This window comes from Ammospiza nelsoni, chromosome Z, assembly GCF_027579445.1.
Source record: "Ammospiza nelsoni isolate bAmmNel1 chromosome Z, bAmmNel1.pri, whole genome shotgun sequence".
NCBI lineage: Eukaryota > Metazoa > Chordata > Aves > Passeriformes > Passerellidae > Ammospiza > Ammospiza nelsoni.
The window spans coordinates 36481649-36508241 of NC_080669.1; the positions used below are offsets into that span (position 1 = coordinate 36481649).

The 26593-nt window shown below is 42.6% G+C and overlaps 2 protein-coding genes and 1 non-coding gene across 3 annotated transcripts in view; all 3 read left to right on the forward strand.

Annotated features, from left to right (window-relative positions):
- The window catches only part of HAUS6 (HAUS augmin like complex subunit 6), a 20438-nt gene extending 12290 nt beyond the window's left edge, over window positions 1-8148 (forward strand). The window contains exons 13-17 of the mRNA XM_059492935.1: window positions 790-850; window positions 1509-1688; window positions 2829-2964; window positions 3307-4254; window positions 7552-8148. Coding sequence (XP_059348918.1) covers window positions 790-850; window positions 1509-1688; window positions 2829-2964; window positions 3307-4223 — 1294 coding nt within the window. The 3' untranslated portion in view covers window positions 4224-4254; window positions 7552-8148. The remainder of the gene's footprint in view (window positions 1-789; window positions 851-1508; window positions 1689-2828; window positions 2965-3306; window positions 4255-7551) is intronic.
- LOC132087153 (small Cajal body-specific RNA 8) lies at window positions 572-702 on the forward strand. Its single transcript, XR_009420467.1, has one exon. It is a non-coding gene; the product is annotated as a small Cajal body-specific RNA 8 (non-coding RNA).
- On the forward strand, window positions 5980-24774 carry SAXO1 (stabilizer of axonemal microtubules 1). Its single transcript, XM_059493081.1, is given in 9 exon segments — window positions 5980-6012; window positions 6108-6274; window positions 18513-18608; window positions 18610-18728; window positions 23050-23241; window positions 24013-24179; window positions 24182-24465; window positions 24467-24665; window positions 24667-24774. Coding segments are annotated over 9 exon segments (1365 nt in total).
- Window positions 24775-26593: the final 1819 nt, after the last annotated feature.

The following is a 26593-nucleotide window of genomic DNA, read 5'->3' on the forward strand; positions in this document are numbered from 1 at the left end:
TTTTGAATAATGCTGTCTTTCATAATATGACTCCCACAAATGTTTGAACGTTACGTGCTAAGGGACTAAGGGAGTTAGCAAAGGAATGCTGTAATGCTATCCATTCTTGGACATCAGTAGATGTAGTTGCATATAAGTCTCAGAGGCTCTCAGAGCAGTTAACAATTAAATCCTGGGTTTCTTTCAGTGACTTCATACAATATGGAGGCATGTCTGCTTCTGAGGCTACAACAAATAACATCAAAAACATTTTAAGATATGCTTTTCTTAGCAAGTGGGAACTGTGCAGTTTTGAGAGCTATGCCATTGGCATGAAACTTAATAGAAGTGATAAAGCTGAAATTTTTGGTAGTCAGGTGATTGTTAAATATCAGGTTTACATAGGAACAGACTTGTGGATGCCAGAAATGGTTCAAAGACTACATAGGAAAAAGAATGTTGTCAAGTGTGCAGAAGACTTTCCAGTTGTCTTTTATAGTAGAATGCAGAAGACTTGTTTACAAGTGTATTGAGAAAGCCCTTTTTTTTTGTGTGTGCTAATCAATAGCAGAATTTATTAATTTACTGGTTTTGGGAGGCTGATACACAACTAGGGCTAAAGCTGCTCTAATTGTCACACTGTTCTCCCTATAGTAAAACTGCTTTCTGATGACCGGGACGAATTGAGGGAAATCGTAACGGACAGATACGGAGCACATAGTGTATAACAGCCTTCTAAGATTTGCATTCTAGTTGTTTAATTTGTCTCTAAAATTCTTGGGTTTTTTTTTGTCTCTCTCCCCTCTTGAGGAGCTCATCGGTGCCGTCGTCGTCAGAGGCGTCTGAAAAGGAAGACCTGTTAATTAAAAATGTATATGTCTTTGAAATAAGTTAAACTTATGGCATGTCCTTTTTATATTGGTTGAAATTTAGACTTCATGGAAAATGATTTGGGGCATGTTTTTTTGGGGCTTTGGTTTGTTTTGTGAGGGTTGGGTGGTTTTTTGTTGTTTTTTGAGCAATATTTTTACACATTTGAGTTAGTCTGGCAAAATTGTAAAAGTTAACTCTCAGTGACTTCACTAACCTTTAGGAAAGAACAGCAGGAAGTAGGTGCCCTTATATCTGACTTCCTGTGTAACATGCAGTGTGTGACTGATTCCTTGTTTGCTGAAACAGTCTTTTGATGTGGGCAGTGGTCAGACTTTGTTTCTTTAAGCTATAAATGAAATTTAAGTGTGAAAATGTAGGGTTAAAGGAACCTGGATGTACAGTTGTTCACTGTAGTGTGATCAGAGTTGTTGCAAGTGAGTCATCTGTGTTGTATGTAACACCTATCCTAGTCACTACTTAGGTCCTACTTTGAATACAGTTGTAAAAATATTTTGTATTTTGTTAGAATTCAAGACTGAAATATTTTTGGTGACTAAACACTGTGGGGCCATTGCAGTTCAGAAATTTTACAGTAGTTTATGCTAATACCCTTTCTTGATTTTAAAATGACTAATAATTCCTTTGTATTCCTGTAGAATTTGAATACTTGTGTGGGAAATGAAAAACCTGTGCCTCAAAAAAATTTTAAAAATGGAAAGGAAGAATTCCCTGCTTCAGAAATGGAGGAGAATGCAGGTGAAAATGTTACCCAGCCAAAGTCTCCTGCGAAAAAAGATAACCTTCTTGAGAAAGCCAGAGATGAACTGGCAGAAGAGGTTAGGATATAATTTTTGTTAGTTTTAAGTAAATGATCACTAAGTTTGGAGAACAAATCACTAATTATAACAAAAAATGTCTCTTGTAATTCACATACATCGAAAGATACCTTTTTCTGCTAGATGGTTATCAGTCATGGAGTTTTAGAGTGGACTGATAAAGTACACACTGAAAGCATGGAGTTTGTGCAGGTATCATACTTAAAAATCATGGTGAAGTGAATAGTGTGTTCAGTAGAATCATGGTATGATTACACTTAAGTCAGTGAAGTACACTGCATATATTCAGAAACAGAAAGAACTGTTGAATTCTTAAGACAGATGTTGCTATCCTGTTGTATTTCATATTTCTTGAGTCCCATACTGTTGTTATTATATTCTTAAAGTCCATAGGTTCTAGCTGGTTTTCTACAATGCAGTTCTTCTCTGCAGCACAATTCCTTGTGGCTTCACAGGGGCCCCTCCAGGGCTCTCGAGCCACCCCTTTTATCCCAGTTGTCTTTACGAGCTACAGCGGCTGCCCAACTAAGGACTTCGCAGCTGCAGCTCATTTAGAGCTACTAGGACCCACTTATCCAATACATAGGACTCTCACTACAGATATACATGTTAAATATTTAACAGGGACTTGGTAATTTTAAGCAGGAATGTAAATATTTTTCCTTTTAGGTATTCCATTTAATATTTGAGGAATTCCTTCACAAGGGTTACTGTCAAATGTGCCACTTCTTATTTTGGAAAGTAAATTGCATTTTTAACTGAAATGGTAGTTGTTTTTCATCTGCTAAAATTTTTTAAATGTGTGAATATATCTCTAGTCTTCAAGCTTATGCAGTTCGTGGCTAATGTCTTAAATATATTCTATTTGAGCACATTTTCTTATTTGAAAGGTGGATTCATAGATGATGAGTGAACTGAAAATTGAATCTGATCTCAGTCCCTTACCTTCATTTTGTGTTTGTAGCATACTATGGTCATTGTGAACCTAAGTAGTAAATAACAGAAAAGTTAGTATATTCCAAATTCTCCACATGATTTGGAAAATGAGATTTATTTTTAACCATAACTGACAGAAATGAAGAGGTTATAATGGTTATAATTTTGATTTCTTAGAATTTCCTGTTCTTTCACATCCTACAGATTGCAAAGTCGGTGATGTCTGAGTCACCTCACAGTGGGGAAGAAAAAGGAATGCCATTACATGATCTCAACAGCTCACTGTCTTTTTACCCATTTATTACGAAGAATCAAATACCCCGAACTCCAGAAAATCTGCGTGAGTTTGAAACTGTTTTTATTATGCTCGTTGATAAAAAATGTGGTTAGTTCATTGACTTGTAACGCAAGAAGAAAAATATAATTATTTCAGTGATGTTGTATGTTTTTCTAATGGCTCAAACTAATACAAAACAGTAGACCTAGTAATAAGTTGTGAATACTTTGAATTTGATTTAAGAGATTTTTTTTTCTTATGTAGAATTCCCTTTGTTTTGGGGAAACATAAACAATATAAAGCAGCTATATGTATTCCCTCTTGGATTGCTGTATCACTGAGGGGACAGAAAAAAACCAGACTGATTGAAAGCGTTAAAATTTCACCTTGGTTTGTTTAATTTAGTTGCTGAAATTAGAAGTTCGTGGAGAAAAGCTATTCAGACTGAGGGCTCATTAGACCCAGAGCTGTCCTCAGCTGAAGTGGTGACGGAAGAATCTTCAGTGAATGCCCCACCTGGTATGCAGGAGGAGGTGGGCTCTACCTTTGTGTGCTCTGAACCTGTGTCTCCTGTATGTGACTCGGATGCTCCTGTATCACAGAAGAAGTCTCAATTAATTTCTACAGAATCTGCTTCTCAGGAGCAGGTGATTGTAAGTCATACATTTGAATCTTCAAATTCAAACACATCTGGAATTCAAGAAAATGAGAGAACTGAGTCAGAGGAACCAGATTGTTCTGCTTTGAGTGGAAGTTCTGTAGAAGATCTAAGCCAGACTTTGCAAAATGTAAAGAACATGACTATTTATTTGAAAAGTGGTAGTAGAACAAATACACTACCTTCAGACCACTGTCGCAGTTTTCTAATGGGTAAGACGCTATGCTGGAATGCATCTGCATTAAATTCTGCCCTTCATGAATCTCCTGACATGGGAATATTGGATGAGACGCTTCCAGAGTGTGATGGTATGGATCCCAGCATATCTGCAGACTCAGACTCTTTTTTTTTAACAATGGACAGTGAAAATTTAATGGATGGGTCAGAAAATAATGAGGATATTAAAAAATTGGACCTATATTTGCAGTCCCTGTCCAACTCACACGAAGTGCTAAAAACGACTGCATCTAAGACACATAATAATGGAGACAAATCTCAAAGTTATAGAGCTAAACTAAGGATATCCAAAGAAGGAGAGGAAAATGAGGATGATCCTCCCACGGAAGAAGGATTTACCAAGATGCCATTGCCAAGCTCTCCTGATGAAAGCAAACATTCCCTGTCATCTTTGCTGGTATCCTGTCAACAGAAGGATGGTACATGAAATCCCATTAGACTTACTACATGAATTGAAGGTAAGTTTCTGTGTTCTTTGTGCATCAAGATTTTGTCCATTCTGTCACTAGATTTACTACCATGAATAACATCTGAGTAGTTGGACTGTGCTGTGGAAGTGGCGGGAAACTTATTTGTATGCTTGTTTCTCATGGAAGATGAGATGTGAAGAAAAAAAGGAAACAGGCTTTCTCTAGTTCTAGAGTTCTATCAAACATCTTCCAAGTACAATAAAAGATGTTCATCTGACTTTCTGCTGTAATCCGGAGTGGTTAAAAAAAAAAAAGCCTCAAAGTGCATTAACTGCAATCTGCAGTTAGATTTTGAATAATCTGAATTTAGATGTTGAGAATTCACAAAGGTAGTTTGAAGTTTTGTGTTTACTCTGAACAAATTTGGCTATTTAGAAATGTGTCATATATCATTGAAACTTCTGTGAGTTCATTAAGGTGTTGATAGAACTATCCTTCATTCCAGCCTGCCTATCCCCTTATCCCATTTCCAACAGAGGTGTCAACTGTTTAACTGTTTATTGGAGTGTTTAGTTACATGTTCAATTAAATCATTGAAGTGCATTGATAAAAATTAACTAGTAATGGAGGACTTCCATGAAAACAGATGGTATGCAGGGATGTGATGAGGCAGGCCACCACCCACTTGGAATTGAGTCTGACAAGGGATATCAGTGGTAAGTACATCAGCAGGAAAAGGAAGATTAGGGAAAGTGTAGGGCCATTGTTGAAGCAGACAGGTGTCCTGCTGATGGAAGACACAGTTAAGGTGGAATTAGTGAATGCCTTCTTTGCCTCAGTCTTTACTGCTGACGCTGTCCTTCAGGAATCCCAGACCTCAGAGGTAAGGGAGGAAGGCTGAAGAAAGGGGGACTTGGCCCTGATCATAGAGGGTTCATTTAGAGGTTAACTAGACAGACTTAATGCCCATAGGTCTGCGGGCTCCAACGGGATTCTCCTGTGGATGCTGAGGTAGATATCCCGTGGCAGATATTGTTACTAAGCCATTCTGCGTTATCCTTGAGAAATGGAGAACAGGAGGTGCCTGGTGACTGGATGAAAGCCAGCATTACATCCATCTTCCAAAAGGGCAACAAGGAGGAACCAGGAAACTACTGGCCAGTCAGCCTCACCATCATTCCTGGAAAGGTGGTGGAACAGATCATTCAGAAGATCATCACCAAGCATGTACAAAAACTGGTCAGGATGGATTCACCAAGTAGTCAGGATGGCAATTGGGAGTAGACAAGTGGAAATCATACTTTACCATGGCCTTCTGAGATGACATGGCAGGGTAGGTTGACTAGTGGAGAGCAGTGGATATTGTTTGCTGTTAAAGAAACTTCCCAGTCTGGCCATTCATGAGACTCTGGCAGAGACAATTCCCAACGTCAGAGGCTTTCACTGTTGGGAGTGAAGCCCTTCACAGTGGGTGGCTCCAGTGAGCTGATGGGTGCCCTGCTTGACTCCTCACACAGCCCACCCTCACATGCACTCAGACCAGTTTCCTCACAGGTCCCAGGTGTCCCATAGCAGTGTCTCACGTGTCTCAGTCCATAAAGCCATTTATTCACAGTGCAGTAACACAGAAACAGCTCGAGCTGGTCCCTCTGGGCAAGACCCCCAGCAAAGGAACCCCAGATCTTGTACAGCCTCAGTCTCCCCGCATGCAAGTCTTGCTCTTCTTCCTGAGTCATTAACTTCTGTCCCCACTCTCTGTTTCCATCCGCCTAGATGGTGTCACCAATCTCCTTTGTTATGCCAAAGGTAGGCAATTCCCAGCTCCTCATGTGTCTGTCACCATCCATTCACCTGGCTGCTTCATCCATATTCATACTCCCTGTTATCCTGAAATTTGGCAGTTCACAGGTTCCCAGCCAGAGCTCAGATCTCGGTCATCAACTTTGGTGTCTATCAGATGGTATCAGCACTACCTTAATTTCAGCAAGGGTTTTGATAACATCCTCATTTTCCGTAACATCCTCATAGGTAAGCTCAGGAAATGTGGGTTAAAGGAATGGACAGTGAAGTGAGTCAAGTACTGGCTGAAGGCAGAGCTCAAACAGTCATGATCAGTGCAGCAGAGTCCAGCAGGAGGCCTGCAGTCAGTGGTATTGCCAAATGATCAGTACTGGGACCAATCCTACTCAACTTGTTTATTAGTGACCTGGAGGAAGGGATCAAAGGCACCCTCAGCAGGTTTGCTGGTGACTCCAAACTGGGGCAGTGGCTGATGCACCTGAAAGCTCTGCTGCCATTCAATGGGACCTTGATCAGCTGGAGGGTTGGGCAGAGAGAAACCTGGTGAGGCTCAACAAGGGCAAGTGCCAGGTCCTGCACCTGGGCAGGAACAGCCCCAAGTGCCAGCACAGCCTGGGGCTGACCTCCTACAGAGCAGCTCTGTGGAAAAGGACCTGGGACTCCTGGTGCATCACAAGCTGCCCATGAGCCACCAGTGCCCCTGTGGCCAGGAGGGCCAACGTCATCCTGGGCTGCATTGGCAAGAGTGTGGCCAGCAGGTCAGGGAGGTGATCCTCCCCCTCCACTCAGCCCTGGTGAGGCCATTCCTGGAGTGCTGTGTCCAGTTCTGGGCTCCTCAGCACAAGGGAGACAAGGAGCTACTGGAGAGGGTCCAGTGGAGAGCCACAAGGATGATCAGGGGTCTGGAGCTTCTCTCTCATGAGGAGACACTCTGGGAGCTGGGATTGTTTGGTCTGGAGAAGACTGAGAGGGGATCTCACCTAAACATAGAAATATCTCAAAGGTGGGTGTCAGGAGGATGGTGCCAGACTCTTTCCAGTGGTGCCCAGAAAAGAGGCAAGGAGCCGTGGCCACAAACTAAAGCACAAGAAGTTCCACCGTAACTTGGGGCAGAAAGTCTTTACACTGAGGGTGGCAGAGCACTGGAACAGCTACCCAGAGAGGTTGTGAAGTCTTCCTCTCTGGAGACACTCAAAATCCAACTGGATACATGTCTGTGTCACCTGCTTTAGGTGACCCTGCCTTGGTGCAGAGGGTTGGACTGGATGATCATCAGAGGTCCTTTCCAATGCTACCTGTGCTGTGATTTAATGAAGTACTTGGAATTTAATATTTAAAATTTAAGAAGTAGTGTAATTTATTTCTGCAAAAAAGGTTTCATTTAGAATGGTAGTCGTGTTTCTAGCAACTGATGAGAGTACTTATCAAACGGTACTTAGAGTACCATTTTATATATGCTTTATTAATACATGTGAAACAGCTTCAGTATTTCTGTCTTAATAGTTGAATACTATAGAGTGCAAACTGGTACGTTTTCTCTTTCAGGTAAGAATAGTTGAGTTGGAAGCTGGGAACGAAGGAACATTCGTCAGGATGGAATTTGTAAAGCAGCATAACCAGAGCAGTGCATCTATGATTCACTTGTATCTTCTCCCAAAGCATTATCTGCATTGGGAAGTTGGAATCCTTTTGGTCTGCAAGGAGACCCTACTCCAGTCTCCTTGTTTAGGAGTGTCACTTGCCTACTCTGACACTGCCAGTTTCATATCATTCACTGTGGCTTTCTATATACAGTGCATCATTTATATACAGAACTATAAGCTTATTTTGAACAGCAGATGTTGAGTAAATGGCATAACCTAGAAAATGCAAAAATTAGATGTCAAAGAAGAAATAGTAAAATCTGTTACTTTGCTCCTAATCCACATCTCATACCCCATCCCAACCCTTAACCCAACAGATTGATATTTTTCTTGGTGCTCTACATTCCATTACATTCATCTCTCTTACTGAGATTTCTGGTCTACACTGCCATCAATTCTGCCTTTTTATAGACGCTGTTCCCTTTTTCTAAGCTTCCCTGGAGTGCATATTTCTTTAGCTATATTACTGAATAAATGCTTTACACTAAAGTTACAAAAATGTATTGCTTGTGGTAGCGCTAATGATTTTAACAACTTCTTGATTTTAACTTCTTGATTTTTCTTGCTACTTGATTTTAACATCACATCATATGTTGTGTTGTGTTATTTAATTTCCCCGGTTATTTCCTTATTTTATGTATTCCCCCCTACTTCTGTACAAATGGTTCCTCCCTTCCCTGATTTTCCCGCCACTGCCTCTCCTGACTGTTGGTTTCCCTGGCTACCCCCTTCCCCCTCAACTGCCAATCTCCCTTTGTTATGTAATTACCCCTCTCCTGCACTCCTTAGATGTAATTTTTTCCTCCTCCCCGGGCCCAGTCAATCACCCCCCACTCCTCCCTGCTTTCTGGAAGCTTCGCCTCTCTGGGGGCTGTGGTTGGCTGTGGTCCCGGGGCCCCTCCTTTATGTTGTATTAATTGGTTAGTCCCTTATGCCAGTTATGTTTGTACCTCTTCCTGGTTGGCTAGTTGGGCTTCTCTCCTCTCTCCACCCCCTACCCTTTAAAACTTGCTCCCCCCCCCCCCCCCCCCCGTTCACTGCCATTTGCTGGTTGGCACCCTCCCTCTCGGTCCGTGTCATCAGACCTTCAGTAAATCGGAGTTAGCCCCCAGCTTGTGGACGCCTCTTTCTTCGTCCTTCAGCGCTCTCATCCACACTGTGCATCCAGCCCAGCCCAAGGCCAGGACGCCGAGGGGGGCTGGCAGTGCATGCGCCGGGGGTGTCGGCCACCTCCCTCTCGCATTGGCTAGCCGGACATTAGGGCCAAATACGCCCCAGCGCAATCATATACAATATGTTGTGATGTAAAAGGTAATAGACCCTGGGGTAATAGCAGAATGCAGCGAGGTGTATTTGGCCTTCTAGAGCAGAGAAGGTCAGAGTCCGGCTAGCTGAGGTTAAGGCCGACACCCAGCTGCACAACCTGCCAGCACCCCTCCGCGTTGTAAGGCCTCGGGCTGTGCTGGTTGCGAACTGGATCGCTGCTAAACGACGAGAAGGAAGGAGCTGGACACTCGCTGGGGGCCAACTAGATTTATTGGAAAGCCCACGATGCCAGCCAGGAAGGGATGCCCTGACATACCAGCGAATGACCCAGAACAAAAGGTGCTTCAGGGTTATAAAGGGAAGGGGGTGGATCTGGGAGGGGTTTACAGAAGACCAATAGAGGGAGGAGAGGGGATGAGCTTAACACAAATGACATAGTGGAGAGCCCAATAGGTACCAGGTATAGGAGGGGCCCCGGGACCACAGCCAACCACAACCCCCAAAGAGGAGAAGCTTCTGGAATACTAGGTGGAGTGGGGCGGTGATTGACTGGCCCAGGGAGGAGGAAAAGCATACATAGAAGGGAAAAAGGGGAGGAGGAATTATATAACCTAACAGATTGACAATAGAACTGGCAGGGCTGTGGCGGGAAAACTGAGGAGGGCAGAACCATTTTACACAAAATGGGGGGGGAGCAGATACATAAAATGGGGGAGGAATTAAATGAACTTAACGAACACAGTACAACAGGAGAAAGTACAACTCTAGATTCTAAGAGGAAAACTTACTGTTTTAAAATACTGTCTCCTAACCTAATGTGTTTAGAGGTATTTTAAAATAAAGTTGTTTTAATGTTCTGCATTGTCTGCCTCCTTTCTTCCATAACAGTTACCTTGGGTTTTAAGAAGAAGCTCCACCTGTATTTGACATCTTCCTTATAAAGAGAATTTGACAGGTTCTGTGAAAAGCCATGTGGGTGGTTGAGGAAGCTGTAATATCTATAACACACATTAGAAGATAAGAGGGAAGTGCTGCTTAATAGCCGAAGGTCTTTTCAAACCTAAGTGCTATGATCCTGTTACCACTTAGTTACTGGCTGCCTGGAACAGGTCCAGTTGTGTTCTGTCCACACGTGAACTCTAGAGCTTGGCACTGGTGACTTCACAAACATTGCCCGGGTAGCTAGATGGGCTGTAGACTAGCTACATATAAGGACGGGGATAATAAGATTGTGGCCTATCTTTAGAAAAGTTAAACTGCCTTTTGTGTTGTTACTGCATTGACAGTTTGGAATTAAAAAATTGCATTTAAAAATCTTGAGTTTCCTGTGAAGACCTTGCCTCACATTTTGAGTTACATATAAAAGCAGAATCTTTCCTCCTTGTAGTTAAATATAACAATGTTTGAATTGTAAGTAGTAGCTCTCCTGTCCACTAGTTTGTGTTGGACGCTTAGGTCATTTTTGGTTAGGTTTACATTGGAAATCCATCATAATAAATTAGAAATTCTAGGTAAAATTCTTATTTAGAGCAGTAATTTAATGATTTGTAAGGGGAAATTGAGAACAGCAGGGTATTATGAGCAGCCAGAAATACAACTCTGTCTGTATTTCTCTGACTTCTTTAAACCTAGGTATTTGCAGTGTTAAATATCTTAAGATACCTATGAGAAGTTCTTGCCCATTAAGCCTGGAGAATTCTGTTCCTCATGAATTTCCTAATCAATAGATTCCTTTGTGTGACTTCCTAAAAGTATGTAATTTGGGCTTCTGAAGTTAGGTGCACTGTATTAAAATTAGCTGAAATACAATGCAAGGTACAGTACCTTGCTTTCCTTTCCAGAGGAGAGTATGCAGGAGGAGATAATTTTGTGCAGCACTCCAGAGCAGCCAGTATTTCACACTTTATAGTCACCTATTATTACTATGTAAGCTCCAAAAGGATAGCTTTATGCACTTCTGTGTTCCTTGGTCTCTTTCATTTTTTAACTTTGGAATATTATACTTAGGTTTTCTTGCCAGAGCTTATATACGTTGCTCACAAAGGTTTGATGAAGTGCCTGAAATATTTTTCCTCCAAGTTCTATAGTATTTATTATATCATGAGCAATGTGATACACAGAGAGAGTTGGGCCTGCTCAGTCTCAAGAAGAATCAACTGATAGGGAGCTCATCAGTGTCTGTGTCTGAGGGGGGGGTGTCAGTGGATGGATCAGGCTCTGCTTGGTGATGCTGAGCAATAGCACAAGAGTCAACAAACTGATGTGCAGTTAGTTCTATCTGAACATGGGGAACTTTTTTACTGTGCAGTACAGAGCACCGGGAAAGATTGCCCAGAGAGGCTGTGGGGGCCTCTCTCACTGGAAATACTCAAGACCCATCTAGATGTGATCCTGTGCAATGTGCTCTGTGATGACCCTGCCTCAGCAGGGAGGTTGGACCAAATGACCTGCTGTGGTCACTTCTGGCCTGACCCATTCCGTGATTGTATCAAGTGTTACGGTGTCTGGTAGAGGCATATCCAAAGATCAATTTGTAGCTAGGACAAAACATAAATTGCTCTTAAGTTATATACAGGATAACACATAACTTGGCAGTCTGTACTTTGTATGTTCTCTCTGTACTGAGCATATATCAGTCTCTTTTTATTGAAAAGTAAAGCTGAAAGAATGTTTGAAATGTCACTAATTCACTGGGCGTTGAAAAGTGCAAGTACAGTCTTGTGAATTAATTTCTGCAAGTAGTGGGAGAGAATCAGAAGGGTGAAAACTACAAAATTAGTGGTTTCAGCCCAATACCGGCCACTGTGAACAAAATCAACTCTAGCCCAGCCAAAACAGACTGGGGGAAGATAGGATGAATAGGGACTGAAAATATGAGTACTTAGATTAATTTCAGACAGAGAGTCTTTAAGCAAACCTGAATTGCATTCATGGCTTGATAGTTCTGCTTCAGTCTTCTGTGTTGCATCATTTAGAAAAACTTTGGCAGAAATTGCTCTATTGGTGATGGCAAAACACTGTAGGAGAGCTCTGTCTTACCCCCTGCAGTGCTTAAGTTCAGCTGGGTTAGCTCCAGTGGGGCCCTGTTTGGAGGTAGCTCTTCTGTATGGGAATGCTTTCAGACCATCCTCCCTGGAGATACATACCTACCCTTCAGTCTGTGTGAAACTGTTCAGCTGTGTCTGCTGATTGTGGATGGGGTTACACCTGGGGAATTCTGTGTGTAACTAGAAAAAAGCACAACTGCAGAGAGTTAGCATACCTTTTTGTCTCTTGTGGGCATTTTATCACTTCTAAATAAGATCTTACTTTGGTTGGTGTTTTTCTGTGGCACAAAGACTAGTTTCTGATTAATTTATGTGTAGGCAGTCATCCCAAAGTGTGAATCTAATCCATAGTCACACATAGGTTTTATGTTTCTGGCAGTCTGTCTGTTGAAGCTGTATACATTTTACTTCTTTGCATGTAGAAATACAGTCAGAGAAAGCTGCAGGAAAGTTTCTCATATTTATTATAAAGTACTCCAGGAGCCAGGGACGCAATCATTTCACTAGTGTTGGGACATTATCAATTGCTTAAATAGTCGATTTACGCACTTTTTTTTTTTTAAGGAGTTTAGTTAATGAGACAAATAGAAACAGTCATTGTTCCAAGAGGCCTTCAGACTAAAATCTAGTGAAGAATCATATTGACCCGTTTATTCATCCTGTTGAGATCCCTCTTGATGGCAACACGCGCATTGGGTGTATCAACCTCTTCTCCCAGTTTTGTGTCATTTGCAAACTGCCTGAAGGTGTGTCATGTATCCCATTATATATGTAATTTATAAAGATATATATAATAGCTTTTACCCCGTTTCCCAGTCATTGGAATCACAGCTGGTGGTGGCCCTCTGGACTTTGTGCCACTGATCACAACTCTTTGAGTCTAGCAGCTCAGAGCATTATTTATTTTGCCTCAGGGTCCACTTACCTGGCCCATGTTTCTGTCAGTTTGTTGATGAGGTTCTTGTGGGTGACAGTGTCAAAAAGCTTATCAAACTCAAGATATGCAGTATCTACTGCTCTGTGCCTCATCCTACAGAAGACTGTACCAAGCCAGTCTTCTTGTAGAAGGTTTTCTGTTTGGCCTAAGCATGATTTCCCTTTCATGCTGACCACTCCAAATGATCTCCTCCAGCTCACTTGACAGCCAGTATTGGGAACTGATTTTCCAGGATTATTTACTCAACCATCTTTACAAGGACTGAGGTTGAAATCTTTCTTGCCTATCCTGAAGGCATGTGATGAATGATGTTTACTTTCTCCTAGACATAAGGAACCTCTCCTGGTTGTCACAACCTTTTAATGACAGAGAAAATGCCTCAAAATTGCATTATGATACTGCTGTATTTCTTGTGGGTACTCCATGGACCCAAGCGTACCATTTGTTTAAGTGCTGCCTAACCTGTTCCTCTTCCTTGACCCAGTCTTTTCTATTGATCTCAAGGACATGAGGTTGCTTAAAGCTAGTCATACCAATAAAGACCAGGGCTGAGACTCAGAGTCAGTGGTCACACATTGCTTTTCAATGTAGTTTGTGTAGTCAGGGAGCATGAACAGCCAGTTCTTGCAAATCAAAGCTGTTGATCCTGAAGAATGATAAGAGTATTGGTGTGAGCCAAGAAGGGTTTCTTGGGGGTTGATCAGCTGTGCTGGTTGTCTTTTTAGGCAGATTTTCTGCAGTAGGAGGAACAATCTGTATGTTAATACTGGTCAGGCAGGTAAACTTTACTCATCACTTATTTCTAAGTGCTCTCCCTGCTGCTTAGAAGTTTAGATCTGGAAGCCTGTATTAGTCATCAGTTAACATTTCTTGCAATCATTGTTTTTCAGTTAGTGGGAAGTGCTAGTGGTTAGAAAATAGTGACTTTATCAAGGACTTACAGTTTAATGCTCTGGCAGTAATTTTTTCACTTACTGCATAAGTAGGAGGTCTAAATTAATATCTTCCTAAATTTTATTTCAAAATAGAAATTTTGGAAATATTTATATAAAATATAAATATTTTATAAAAATCAAAATGTACCTAATTGTAACGCAAGTGGATTAAGAAAGGATGCTGAAGGCACCTTGTTCATCTGACAGTCCAGGTTACTGCATGTATGGTAAAGGGTCACTTAAAGGGGACTTACGAAAAGGATCCTTAATCCCTGTGAGATCAATGACCTTCTTGTTTCTCTCTAAGTACTTACTCCGCAAGTAATATTACATTGTCTTCCTGTGGGATAAAAGTCCAAGATAGTGGGGACAATTGGATTTGCTGTTGTTTAATGGCCTGAACATTTTACCAGAAGATGGCAGCAGGCTGACGTTAGTCACAAATATTTCTACTGCTTATTATTGGATAAACCTGCTCCATCAGTTCCATGTCCTTGCTGTGCTGGGAGCCCAGAGCTGATGCAGCCCTGCAGGTGGGCTCTCAGCAGAGCAGAGCAGAGGGGCAGAATCCCCTCCCTGGCCCTGCTGCCCACGCTGCTCTGGATGCAGCCCAGGACACGTTTGGCTCTCTGGGCTGGGAGTGCCCATGGCTGGGTCATGTCCAGCCTCTCCTCCCCCAGCACCCCCAAGTCCTTCTCAGCAGGGCTGCTCTGATCTGTTCATCCCCAGCCTGTGCTGGAACCAGGGACTGCCCCAACCCAGGTGCAGCACCTTGCACTTGGTCTTGGTAAACATTATGAAGTTCCCACTGGCCCAATTCTTGAGCTTGTCCAGGTCCCTCTGAATGGCATCCTGTCCTTCATTTGTCAGCCACATCACTCATCTTGGTGTCACTTGCAAATTTGCTAAGAGTGCACTTGATCCCTTTGACTATGCCATTAATAATGATATTAAATAACACCATTCCCCATACAGAGCACTGAGGAACTCTGCTTGTCACTGTTGGATTGCTGGGCTGTTTATTTTTCTCAGTTTTGATGCTTAGAAATCCTCATACTTACACTCTGCCCATTACCCTGATGGAATTAAGTTCTGGGGCTTTTCCCTGCTCCTTGGAGAATGATGTTTGAAGTATTTGTCCACAGAAGGAACTCATGAATTCATAAGTAGGAATCTGATCCTTTAAAATGGATCTGAGAGCTTCCCTCTCTTCAAATGGTGGCTGTTGCCTGATCTTGATCTTGATGCTTACTTCCCATGTCATCTGAGGCACAATCTTGAGTAATACCACTGTTGTCTTTGCTGAGTCAAAGTAGATAAATACCTCCAGGAGTGGGGAATTCAACCACATCCCATGGGCAGCATGTTCCAGTCTTTTACAACCCTTTCTGTAGAGAAACTCTTCTTAATATCCATTCTAAACCTCCACTGGTGCAACTTGGGACCATTTCTTGTCATTCTCTCAAGGAGAAAAGACTCACCCCCAGCTGGCCACACCCTCCTTGCAGGTAGTTACAGAGAGTGATAGGGTCACCCCTGAGCCTCCCCTTCTCCAGTATAAACAACCCCAGCTGCCTGAGCCACTCCTCCTAGGACTTGTGCTTCAGACTTTTCACCAGCTCCATTGTCCCTTCTCTGGACGCATTCCAGAAATTCAATGTCTTTCCTGTAGTGAGTGTAGTGTAGTGAGTACACTACTCCTGCAGTGAGTAGTGAGCGTAGCCCAAAAGTGAGCATAGAGCGGCCTCACCAGTGATGAGCATGGGCCATGATCCCTGCCCTGGCCCTGCTGACCACACTATTGCTGGTACAGGCCAGGATGCCACTGGCCTTCTTGGCCACCTGGGCACTGCTGGCTCGTGTTCAGCCAATGTTGACCTGCATCCTTGAGTTCTTTGCCTTGGGCACCTTTCCAGACACTCACCCCCAGCCTGCAGCACTGCCTGGGCTGTTGTAACGTGTCAGGTCCCCAGAGGACAGTCCTGCACCTCCTGCTCTGAGGGACCCCATGTTCTCAAGCACTCATGGGCTGAATTACGGCAAAACAACACTGTGTGATTAATTAAAAAGTTTTACTTATGGTAGGAACGACCTAAATCTTCTGGTAAATTGAGAGGTCTGTGGCAGCAATGATTTAAACTTTTCTGGACAGCCACAGATTAAACTTTTCTGAACAACGGTGATTTTTGAACAGCCTGCAGCAGCAGTGATTCAAAGTTTTTAAGCAGAGGAGGAAAGGAAGAAGGAGAGTTCGGAAAGTAGAAGTAAAGAAAACAGATCTGTGTTACCACCCAGGGCGCCAGTACCCAGTACTGCCTCTAGTGTCGTTCCTCTGGATGTCAGATGCATGGATGCTGGATGCATACCCTCACTTCTCCCTGTCACACCATTTATAGACTGGTCCTTGCAGGTGCATCTTGTTATTCCCAGACTTTTCAGAAGGGGTTGAATGGTCTCATGGTTTCAAATCTGTTCTTAAAAATAGTTACCCAAGATAAGGAAGCTGGTCCAGAGATGCACTATGCTACTTCTGCAAGACCCTCTTTTCTAACCACATCTTATCTAGTTGGCATGGTAACATTCCTTTTCTCTTCTGTCAAATGTTTGAGACATTAGCTCTTTCAGGTTGAGTCTTTCAGGTTTTCAGTCTCTCACATGGATGAAGGGCAGGACTTGGCATTTGGCCTTGTTGAACCTCATGCCATTGGCCTTAGCCTATAGGTCCTGCCTGTCCAGATCCCTCTGCAGAGCCCTCTGACCTTCTGGCAGATCAACACTCCTGCCCAGCTTGGTGTCACCTGCAAACTGAGTAAAGTTGCACGCAATTCCTTTGTTCACATCATTCATAAAGATACCAAGTAGGGCTGACCCCAATACTGAGCCCTGGCGAGCACCACTGGTGGCTGGGCTCCAGCTGGACCTAACTTCATTCACCAACACTCTTGGAACCCAGCCATCCAAGCAGTTCTTTACCCAGTAAAGAGAGCACCTGTCCAAGCCAGGAGCATCCAGTTTCTCAGGAGAATGCTTTGGGAGATGGCATCAAAGGCATTACAAAAGCCCGGGTAGACACATCCACAGCCTTTCCTTCATCAACGAACCACGTCACCTTGTCATAGAAAACAATCACTTTGGCCAAGCAGGAAGTGGGACCTGTGTTTCACAAATCCAGGCTTTATCTCTGGTTGTCTTGCACTTGCCTTAGAATGACATTCCAGATTATCTACTTTGTGGCTCCTCTGACACCGAGGTCAGGCTAACAGGCCTGTAGCTCCCCATATCCTCCTTCCAGCCTTTCTTATAGTTGGGGGTAATAATTTGCTAACCTCCAGTCTTTTGTGACCTCCTTGGTTAGCCAGGGTGGCTTGTAAATGATGAAGTGGCTTAGTGATGACTTCTTTCAGCTCTCGCAGAACCCATTCTGATGTAGAACTCTGCTAACTCCATCCCCTTCTCATACTTCCAGAAAACACTTCATCACTGTGGTAAAGTACTGCCTACCTGTGATCCATTTCTTGGCTCTGGTACATATTGACTGTTTTAAATATGGAACTGGGCAGTGACTGGCTTGGAAAGACCCTCTCCATTACTGGGCTCTCCCTGCTGCTGAGGATGGTGAATGTGGTGTTCCAGCTTGTCTTTTCCTGAGCCTTCTTAAAAAATAAATTTGCTTCAGATTGCTGAAAACAGCATGCCGAGTGGCTGGAACATGTGTGGCATCTACATAAGGACCCCTTGATGTTCTTGGTTATTTTTTACTTCTGAATTTCTGTTCTTACCACTATACCTAATACTTTGCAAAGTGAATTCTCTCTTGTGCTTTACATGGACTTTTGAGCGCCTTGTATATTTTGCTAAAATGTATCACTAATACAGTGTATTCAGAGGCTCAGGCTCCTGCCCACTCAGCATCACTCCAGAAGCAAAGTGCAATATTAATACTTTAATAGCTCCTATACTGACTGCTTCTCCTGGCTGACTGCCAATGGTCTAAACAGGTATGCACACAGTGGAGAAAGTACTTCTGAGGTAAGAAAGTGAATTTCCTTGTGCCAGGCAGCAGAATCTCTGCCCTGTACCAAAGGATTTGGGCAGTGAAATAGGTTCAGGATGATGAATGTTGGAAGGTCAAGTTTTCTTCTCAGTCTTGTTGTGCTTCTGCAAGGTTGCCCGAGAGTTAAGTTACACTACCCCAGCATCTTAAGTAGCTCTTTTAAAGCAAAAGCTGAGAAAAAGCTGACTGTCTGGCCATGCTGATGTTTCCTTGCCCAACTGGTGTTTTGCTGTAAAACTGTTCTGATATTAACTCCCCAGCCTGGTCTGGGAAGGCTCTTGTTGCCTCTCTCCTTTGTTTCCTATGCACAGTAGATAGCCTGCTATAATTACTGCCCTTTAAAAGGAGTTATGTATTCTGGTGTAATTCCACTGTAGAACAGAGATGGGTGGAAAGAAGGGGAAACCTGGCCTGGCTGGGGTTATCAAGAGCTGCCTCTGTTCCTTTTGCAGCATCCATGTTTTAAAATGTAAAAGGCTTGTGTATTTCACTAAGTGCTTGCATCATATCCAAACTTTCTTAGCTGGGGGAGGTGAGGGGAAGTATTCAATTCTTTGTGTGTCCAGAAAAAGGAGCACATTTTTTTCTGGAACAAAAAAGAAATAATGAAATTATTCTTCACAGGAGAGATTACATAGCACATGAAGAGTTGCCACAGAAACCTAAACCGTCTGAAAAGCATGTCAAGAGACATGAGAATACAGATTTGACCTCCACTTACCTCCTCCTACACTATGGCTCAAGTATCTTCATGTCTCTCCTGGAGGATGAGGAGACATACCCCCAGGACCAAGATGGATATAAGAACCACTTACAAAGGTAACCCGCCCCTGCAGCTTTGTTCCGGACTTCACAGGTAACTTCACTTTTGAAGAAGACAGATCAAAACACTGTGCAGTTTTTATTCCTTCTCTATATGTAGGCTAACACGCTGTGCAGGAATCATGCAGACAGAAGTAGGTAGTTGGTAATACAGCACTGCATTAATGGCAGCATTGAGATCTCTCTGTATTCACCTCCTTTCCATACCTAACAGGCCTACAGGAATCCTCGGTAGAAACAGGGCCATGGGAATTCCTGTATGTTGATCCCACAACAGGATCTTTATATTTAGGATGTACTGCACATACTCCTGGTACTGCATAGCTGATCCACACATTCAGTGGATAAGGCATGTGTAAAATATACAGAATTTTCTAGGTCTGAGCAGCTCATGAAGCATGAGACCCTTTTTGTGTTTGCTGTGGAGTTATTCCGTGAATGTACAAGAGATGCATACAAGAAGTACAGACACAATGCACGAGCTCTACTGCTGGTAAAACAGGTAAGCCGTGCCTCTAACTATGTCCTTGTTTCTCAGTTGCACTAACTTGGTGGCTTGTTTCTCTGGGAGCTTTCCCCCCTCCTCTTCAGCAGCACTAATTGTCTTCCCCGTGCACTGGGAGAAAACTTTCAGATACACAGTTAGAGCAACCCTCTTAGTTTTGGTAGGAAGTCATAAATAGAAAGTCAGAGGATTTTACCTCTCCTCTGATCACCTTTCTGCTAGCTAACATGGATAGGCAGATAAATAGTTTTGTGTGTTTCTGTATTTCGTTTTATTATACTGTGCAAATATAATAGCTTATGACTGGTGCTTATTACTGCAGATTTGTCCCAATGTACACAGACAATATTTTCTTGGAAGTGAAAATGATGAAAGAACTTGGGGAATAAAAGGCATGTGAATGCATCATTAAAATTACCTGGCTGAAATGATTGAAAGTTGTACTTTATTCTAACTGCTGCATGTTTGCAGCTGCATGTTTGCAACAGCATAAACTGCAGTTTGTACATCAGACACACAAGAAATGTCGATTTAGAATTACTTGAATTGTGAAGACTATGACCCACAGGTGCAGAATATCCATATCTACACACTTTTGAACACTTTGTTTTGCATAGGCAATGTCACCAGATGGTATTCATTGGAATAACTTTGGTGAAACCAGTAAAAAGAGCTGCTATATGCAAGGTGTGGATCTATCCTTCTGTGTTTAGATGTCCTTAACCTCTCCATATCTGAAACATATGCATATTTTGGTCTTTTTTCAGTGTTTAGGTCAGCACCTTAACTGTAACTCCAGAGCTCTAATAAAAGGTATCACAGCCACATTTGGTTACAATTTACAGTATTTTTCCGAACACTGCAAATGGAAATTTTTGTCCAAGCCCCCTCAAAGATCGAGTTGCACACTGAATAAATTCTCTTAAAGGCCCAGATTCAACAAAAATTGCAAGTTTTCATTGCACCATTCTCTAAGCATTGCTAGGTTTTAGTGGTCGCTACTGTCATGGCTTAACCCCAGGCTGCAGCCAAGCCCCAGGCAACCACTCGCTAACTCCCCTACCAGCAGGATCAGGGAGAGAATCAGAAGGGTAAAAGCTGGAAAACTTTGGGTTGAGATAAAGACAGTTTAATAGGGAAAGCAAAAACAGTGCACAAAACCAAAGCAAACCAAGGAATTAATTCACTGCCTCCTATGGGCAGGCAGGTGTTCAGCCATCAAGAGGAGAGCAGAGCTCCATCACAGGTGACAGTGATTTGGGATGACAAACACCATCACTCCAGATGCCTGCCCGCAATCCCCTTCCCCCCACTTTATGTACTGAACATGATGCCATGTGGTCTGCAATGTCCCTTTGGTCAGTTTGGGTCACCTCTCCTGGCTGTGTCTCCTCCCAACCTCCCAAGCAGCCCCAACTTCCTCACCAGCATGGAGTACAAAAAAGCAGGGCTGTGTGTAAGCCCTGCTCAGCAATGACATAAATATCTCTGTATTATCAACTCTTGTGTTCAGCACAAATCCAATACACAGCACTACACCAGCCACTGTGAAGAAAGTTATCTCCACCTCAGCCAAGTGTTTAGAACATTGTATTCAATTAATTATCATAACTAAAATATTGGAACAGCATCTAAAATAGTGCTGCTCTGGTATTAAGTTACCTTTCCTACTGTATTGTCATGTTCTTTCCTACTGAACACATCAAATACCAAATGACACTGTAGGGTTAAGTTGGTGCTATTGCTTGTCACAGTTCATGTCAGATGACTTTGCAACTTAAAGTTTCAAAATTCTCATCTCCTCCAGGCTACACATGTAGCTGTTTCTGCCTATCTTCAGATATGTAATCTAATTTTAATTAAGTCTTGCTTGGTTATAAGGAGATGTGCCTAACCCTCCAACAACATACGGTCCATATCCTGAATTCCCTCCTGTACCCCCTAATGTTTTCAAGATTGTCTACATGGGAAACTATTAATATCTACGGTTAAGAATTAGAGTTGAAATAAAGCTGTAACATATTTTGAAGGAATAGTAGCACTGCTGGCTTACACTAAGTAAAATAAATTCATAACGCCTATGAGGTCTCTAAATGTGTAGAGCTTATAAATTTAAAAAATTGAAGACAGATGGACTTGCTTATCATATTTTGAATATTTTGCAAGAGCTGTGGTTACATCCAAAATGCACAGAGTGTTCTCCAACAAAGATGGTGGGAGAACCTGAAAAGTTTTTTGGTAGCTCTTGGTTGGCAGCTGAAATGTGAGATCTCTGAACAAAGCTCCTCTTAGAGGTGGTCTGAATCTCATTAGCTTCTCACTTTTTAACACTTTATTAATGCATTTCCTGTAAAAACACATCTGTGTATGTTCTGGTTCACCCTGTTGGACTGTTTCTCCAGGAAAATTATGTACCCTAGGCATGGGCACACAGTCAGCATCTCACCATTGCGGTGGTGCCGGGACATCTCCTACTTCCCAAGGGAAACAGGAGCGCCAAATTCTGATTGGACTGAAGAATTCAAATATCCTGATACAAATACCCTAATTGCATCATTTACTCTATAGTGCTTTGACATCTAGACTTCCTTCCTGTGCAGAGTCAGCTGGAAGCCTATTTGCCTCATGATTGTTAGTGTGGTTTGAAAGGAAGGAAAATTATAAAAAGAAAACAAAAACCACCCATTGGGTTAGATCCAAGACTATTTCATTTCAGCTTCCTACCAGTAACCATAATGGTCTCTAGGGAAAGTTGCACAAAATTACTAGTAAGGGGAAAAAACTATGGTCTTCCTCAGCGCTGGTCAAAGAGTTAGGCAGTTTTGCAATAGATTCCTAGTGTGACAGCACAAATCTTTTCAGATTACAGGGCCTCATTTATTTCCCTGATATCCTGTCAAGAAAGGAACATATGAGTGTCCCTAAAATACCACCTAAAATGTTTTCTTAGTCATAAATTTGGATTCAAGATTTCTGGAATATGGGCTATTCCTGCAATATAATTCAGTGTTTCACATTAGTGCAGACTTATTCTGTGAATTTCAGCACAGTTTTTCTAATAAGGAAGAATTGGGTCAGCGTTGCAAGTTCTTTCTCAGTTTCTGTTTGTTCTGAGAGCAGGGGCATCAGGCAGAGCAAAGCCAAGGGCCGAGGAGATGCCACAGAGCACAGCTTGCTCACACCAAGATGAGCTGCAAGCCTCTGAACCTGGCAAACCATAGGCAGCATTCCAGCTGTGCAGCTGAGGAACCGGGTCAGCAACCAGGCCAAGTGAGAAGGCAGAAAGAGGAGGGGTGGCACTGCAGCTCAGCCTTCAGAGTGGATATGCGGTTCTCCTTGTCCTAGAGATGCTGTGAGAGACATCCCAACCTCCTGCAGACACAGGCATACTCTGTGCCCAGAGCCAGCCACAACACAGCAGCAGGAAGGTGTTTGAAGTAGCTACATGCCACACCTCCATAATTCCTGGTTACTGAGCATGAGGATGGCACCCACTCAGCTACCTGCAGAAAATGTCTCTGTGAGACAGAGAATACAATTGAATCTTCCCTCATGGTATTTCATGGTCTCTGTAGGCATGAGTGGGTACAGGGCTGTTTGATTCAACTTTCTGTGTAGATGCACAGCGTTTCTGGGGCGTAACACAGTAGTGTATAATGTATTCTACAGCTGCTCTTTGAATAAGAGTAGTGAAACACTACATCACAAACAAATATTTATTGAAATAGAAAATGTAATGATCATAATATTGATATATGGCTGGACTTGTCAAAGGATTTCAGTTGAGCATCTCAATATGATTCCTTTTTCATTTCAGATGTCTGTGTGTTACAGAATGAACCAAGACAGAGCAGACCAGACCAAACAATAGGTTTGCTCCATCAAAAGAGAAATTTTACCACAGAACCATTGTCCAGAATGACAGTTTCTACAGGGGACTTGTTGCCACTCAAAGCTGTAAACCTCTGAATCCGGGCCAGAGAAGCAAGGCTCCCTTTGAGTACATAACCAATTACAGGATGAATTATGGATGGGCAGAGTCCAATGAGATGACGTTTAACAAGTCCAAGTGCTGAGTCCTGCGTTTTGGCCACAATAACCCCTGCAGCATTACAGGCTGGGGATGCTGTGGCTGGACAGTGCCCAGAAAGGGACCTGGGGGTGCTGGTGACATCAGGCTGAACATGAGCCAGCAGTGTGCCCTGGGGGCCAAGAAGGCCAAGGGCATCCTGGCCTGTGTCAGGAACAGTGTGGCCAGCAGGAGCAGGGAGGTCATTCTCCCCTGTACTCAGCACTGGTGAGGCCACACCTCGAGTGCTGTGTCCAGTTCTGATCCCTCAGTTTGGGAAGGACCTTGAGACGCTTGAGCGCATCCAGAGGAGGCAACGAGGCTGGAGAGGGGCTGGGAACACAAACCCTGTGAGGAACGGCTGAGGGAGCTGGGGTGGCTCAGCCTGGAGAAAAGGAGACTCAGGGGTGGCCTTATCACTCTCTACAATCTCCTGAAAGGTGGCTGCAGCCAGGTGGGGGTTAGTCTCTTTCTCCAGGCAGCAACTGACAGAACAAGAGGTCACAGTCTAAAGCTGCACCAAGTGAAATATAGGTTGGATATTAGGAAATTTTTTTTAATGGAAAGAGTGATAAAGTGGTCTGCCAGGGGAGGTGGTGGAATCACCATTCCTGGATGTGTTTAAAAAAAGGTTGGATGTGGCACTTGGGGCCATGGTTTAGTTGAGGTGTTAGGGCATGGATTGGACTCAATGATCTTCAAGGTCTCTTCAAATTAGTGATTCTGTGATGTGCCACCTCCTCTGGTGAAACATTATGTCCATAAAATTCAGATATACAAGGTCAATTATGTTTCATTTGATGGTCTCACTACACACAAATTTTCCTACCAGGGGTGGGCTGGTCAGCCAACTAAGCTTCCATAGAAGAAGCCATACCAGAAAAAACCAGCCCCTGTCTTCCTTTCTCCACTACAACTGAATTTCAGGAAAAACACAAAGCTTGACTACAGCCTCCTGTATTCACCAGAAAACCTGATATTTATCTTCTTCCTCTGGAGAAAATGGACATCCACACCACTACTTGGACACATTGGAAGCACCTAAATGAAAAGCCAGCCAAAATGTGTCGATCTTTGGCCCAGCTTAATAAAATTACTGAGCCATTTAACAGCTCTTCTACAGTGAAGGAAGACTATAAGCCTTGGCTACGAAATGGACTAAAACCCATCACTCGTGCTCCAGACTTTCCCAGCAAAACCAATAGATTTCTTGGCTACATTTTGGACCCATCACGGACCTCATTCTCTCACAGTTATGTAAACCTACCAGCCTGTCTGGTCAGGCCCAAAGCATCACAGTCTCCCAGATGCTAAAACAACCTACACTGCCAGTTACACACCAAAGGGCTTTGCTAGATGCCTGGCCCCTTACAAAGACCCATCCCAGATACATCTTTGAGAAAACTGACGCTGACAGCTTGATTTTGTTTGGTAAACAAACTTCTTATAAACCAGTTGCTGTTTTCATATTTGGAGAACTCTTAAAATAAAACTTAATTCCCTGGCACTGACTCTTTCTAGTAAATTCATACAAGTGAAGAACATAAAATCCAGGGAAAAGACATTGATTTTTGTTTCTCTGTATTTTTTTTATTTTTTTCCTACCTAACTCTTGCTTATTGATTGAGAGATGTCCTCCTCCTGAGACGGTAATAGAAAGATCTCTTAGTAATAAACTTTATTATGGATGAAAAGGGCTCCATAAAAACAGAGGTGGAACAGGCGAATTGCCTGATGTGAAGTCACATGTAAAAGTCATTGCTGGATAACAAAGTCTGATATCTGGCCTTTTCCCGTATTCCCATCAAAGACACATACAAAAGGTACAACTACTGTATAAATATTATTGAGTATTGCACCTTCATAAATTGTGTCACTGTGCTGTCCAGAACTAGGCTATCAGATGGGAGGTTTGTGTGCCAAAGATGCCACCCTAGGTTGACATCTTGTAAGAGAACTTTTTCAGTAAAAGCTCTTCACTTTAGGGTTCTGGATAGGTACCAGAAACATCAAAGAGTTGAAATTGTCACATGTTGCTGTAGCTCAGCCAGCAGCCAGAGTTGCATTATGTTTTGAATAAAGCCATTATTAAGTTTCTGACCCTAACTGTTCATTTCTGTGTCCAAAGTGCTTTCTGTAGGCTTATGAATGTTCTATTGGCACTCTGAAACTTCCTGACTTCTTAAGCACATTCTACTTTCCTAAATCCTCCTCTCCCTTACTCCTGGCAGCTCTGGCTGTTTCCTGAGTATTTAGCTCAAGTGCTAGGTAAAGTTGTTGCATGCTTGATGATTCTTGTGGGTCCTTTCCAACTCAGGGTATTCTATTTTTATGTGACTATGATTCCATGAAAGGCTTCTGTCTGACCATAAAGCAGCATTTAAAGAGGAAGATAATTTTCTGTGTAAAGGGATTTTAAAAATTTGGGAAAGCTTTGAAACCTGTTGGGATAAAAATTCTTCCTAAGTGCTGTCAAGTTAAAGCTAAACACATTCAGTCTGAAAGCCGGAATGCTTAACCCTGAGGTTGGGAAGCCACTGGAACAATACCTTAGGGGCACCGTGGTTCTGCTTCCCTTGAAGTCCTTGAATCAGTCCTAGAGGCCTTTTCTAAACATATGTCCTAGTTCAATGAAAAACTGTGTTCCTTACCACAGGAAAAACGAGGCAAATCTCTACAGATTACACTATACAAAAGGGCCAAACTATGCAGTGATTGATGACTTCACACAGCCTTCAGAAATTCAGTAACCCGTAAAATATTCACTCACCTGTGGTGAGGTATTGACTGAGAGTTTGTTTGGCCTTTTTTTTTTCAGCTCCTCTTATTTTATCAACTACTCTTTTTGAATCTGCATTTCTTTAATATTGAATTTCTACAAGAAAGTACTTTTTCTTCCCCATCTCTTTTTCACTAGTTGTTTTTCTGATTTTATTTATCAACCTGTAGTTCTGCCAATTTTGAAATAGAATTTATATGAAAAAAACAGCTGAGGCTTGTGACTGCAGAAAAGATTGTTCTTTTGTGCATAAAAGCTCTCCAATTGTTCTTTCAACTCTTTGATATGTGACTGGCAGGGAACACAGAGCAAGGAGAGTCTAGTATTTACATTTGTTTTCATTACAGGTTTGTGTGGATCTTTCTTGCTAGGTGGAAGTTAGTCTTATCAAGCTCAATAGCAATGCAATATACCACTTAGCAATATTAATTGCTGGGTTTTGAGTGTTAACAATGGGAATCTTGATTTTCCATGCTGTGGACCAGCTAAAGCAGACCTGGCTGGTTTAAGTCCAATCCTTCCAGAGCATG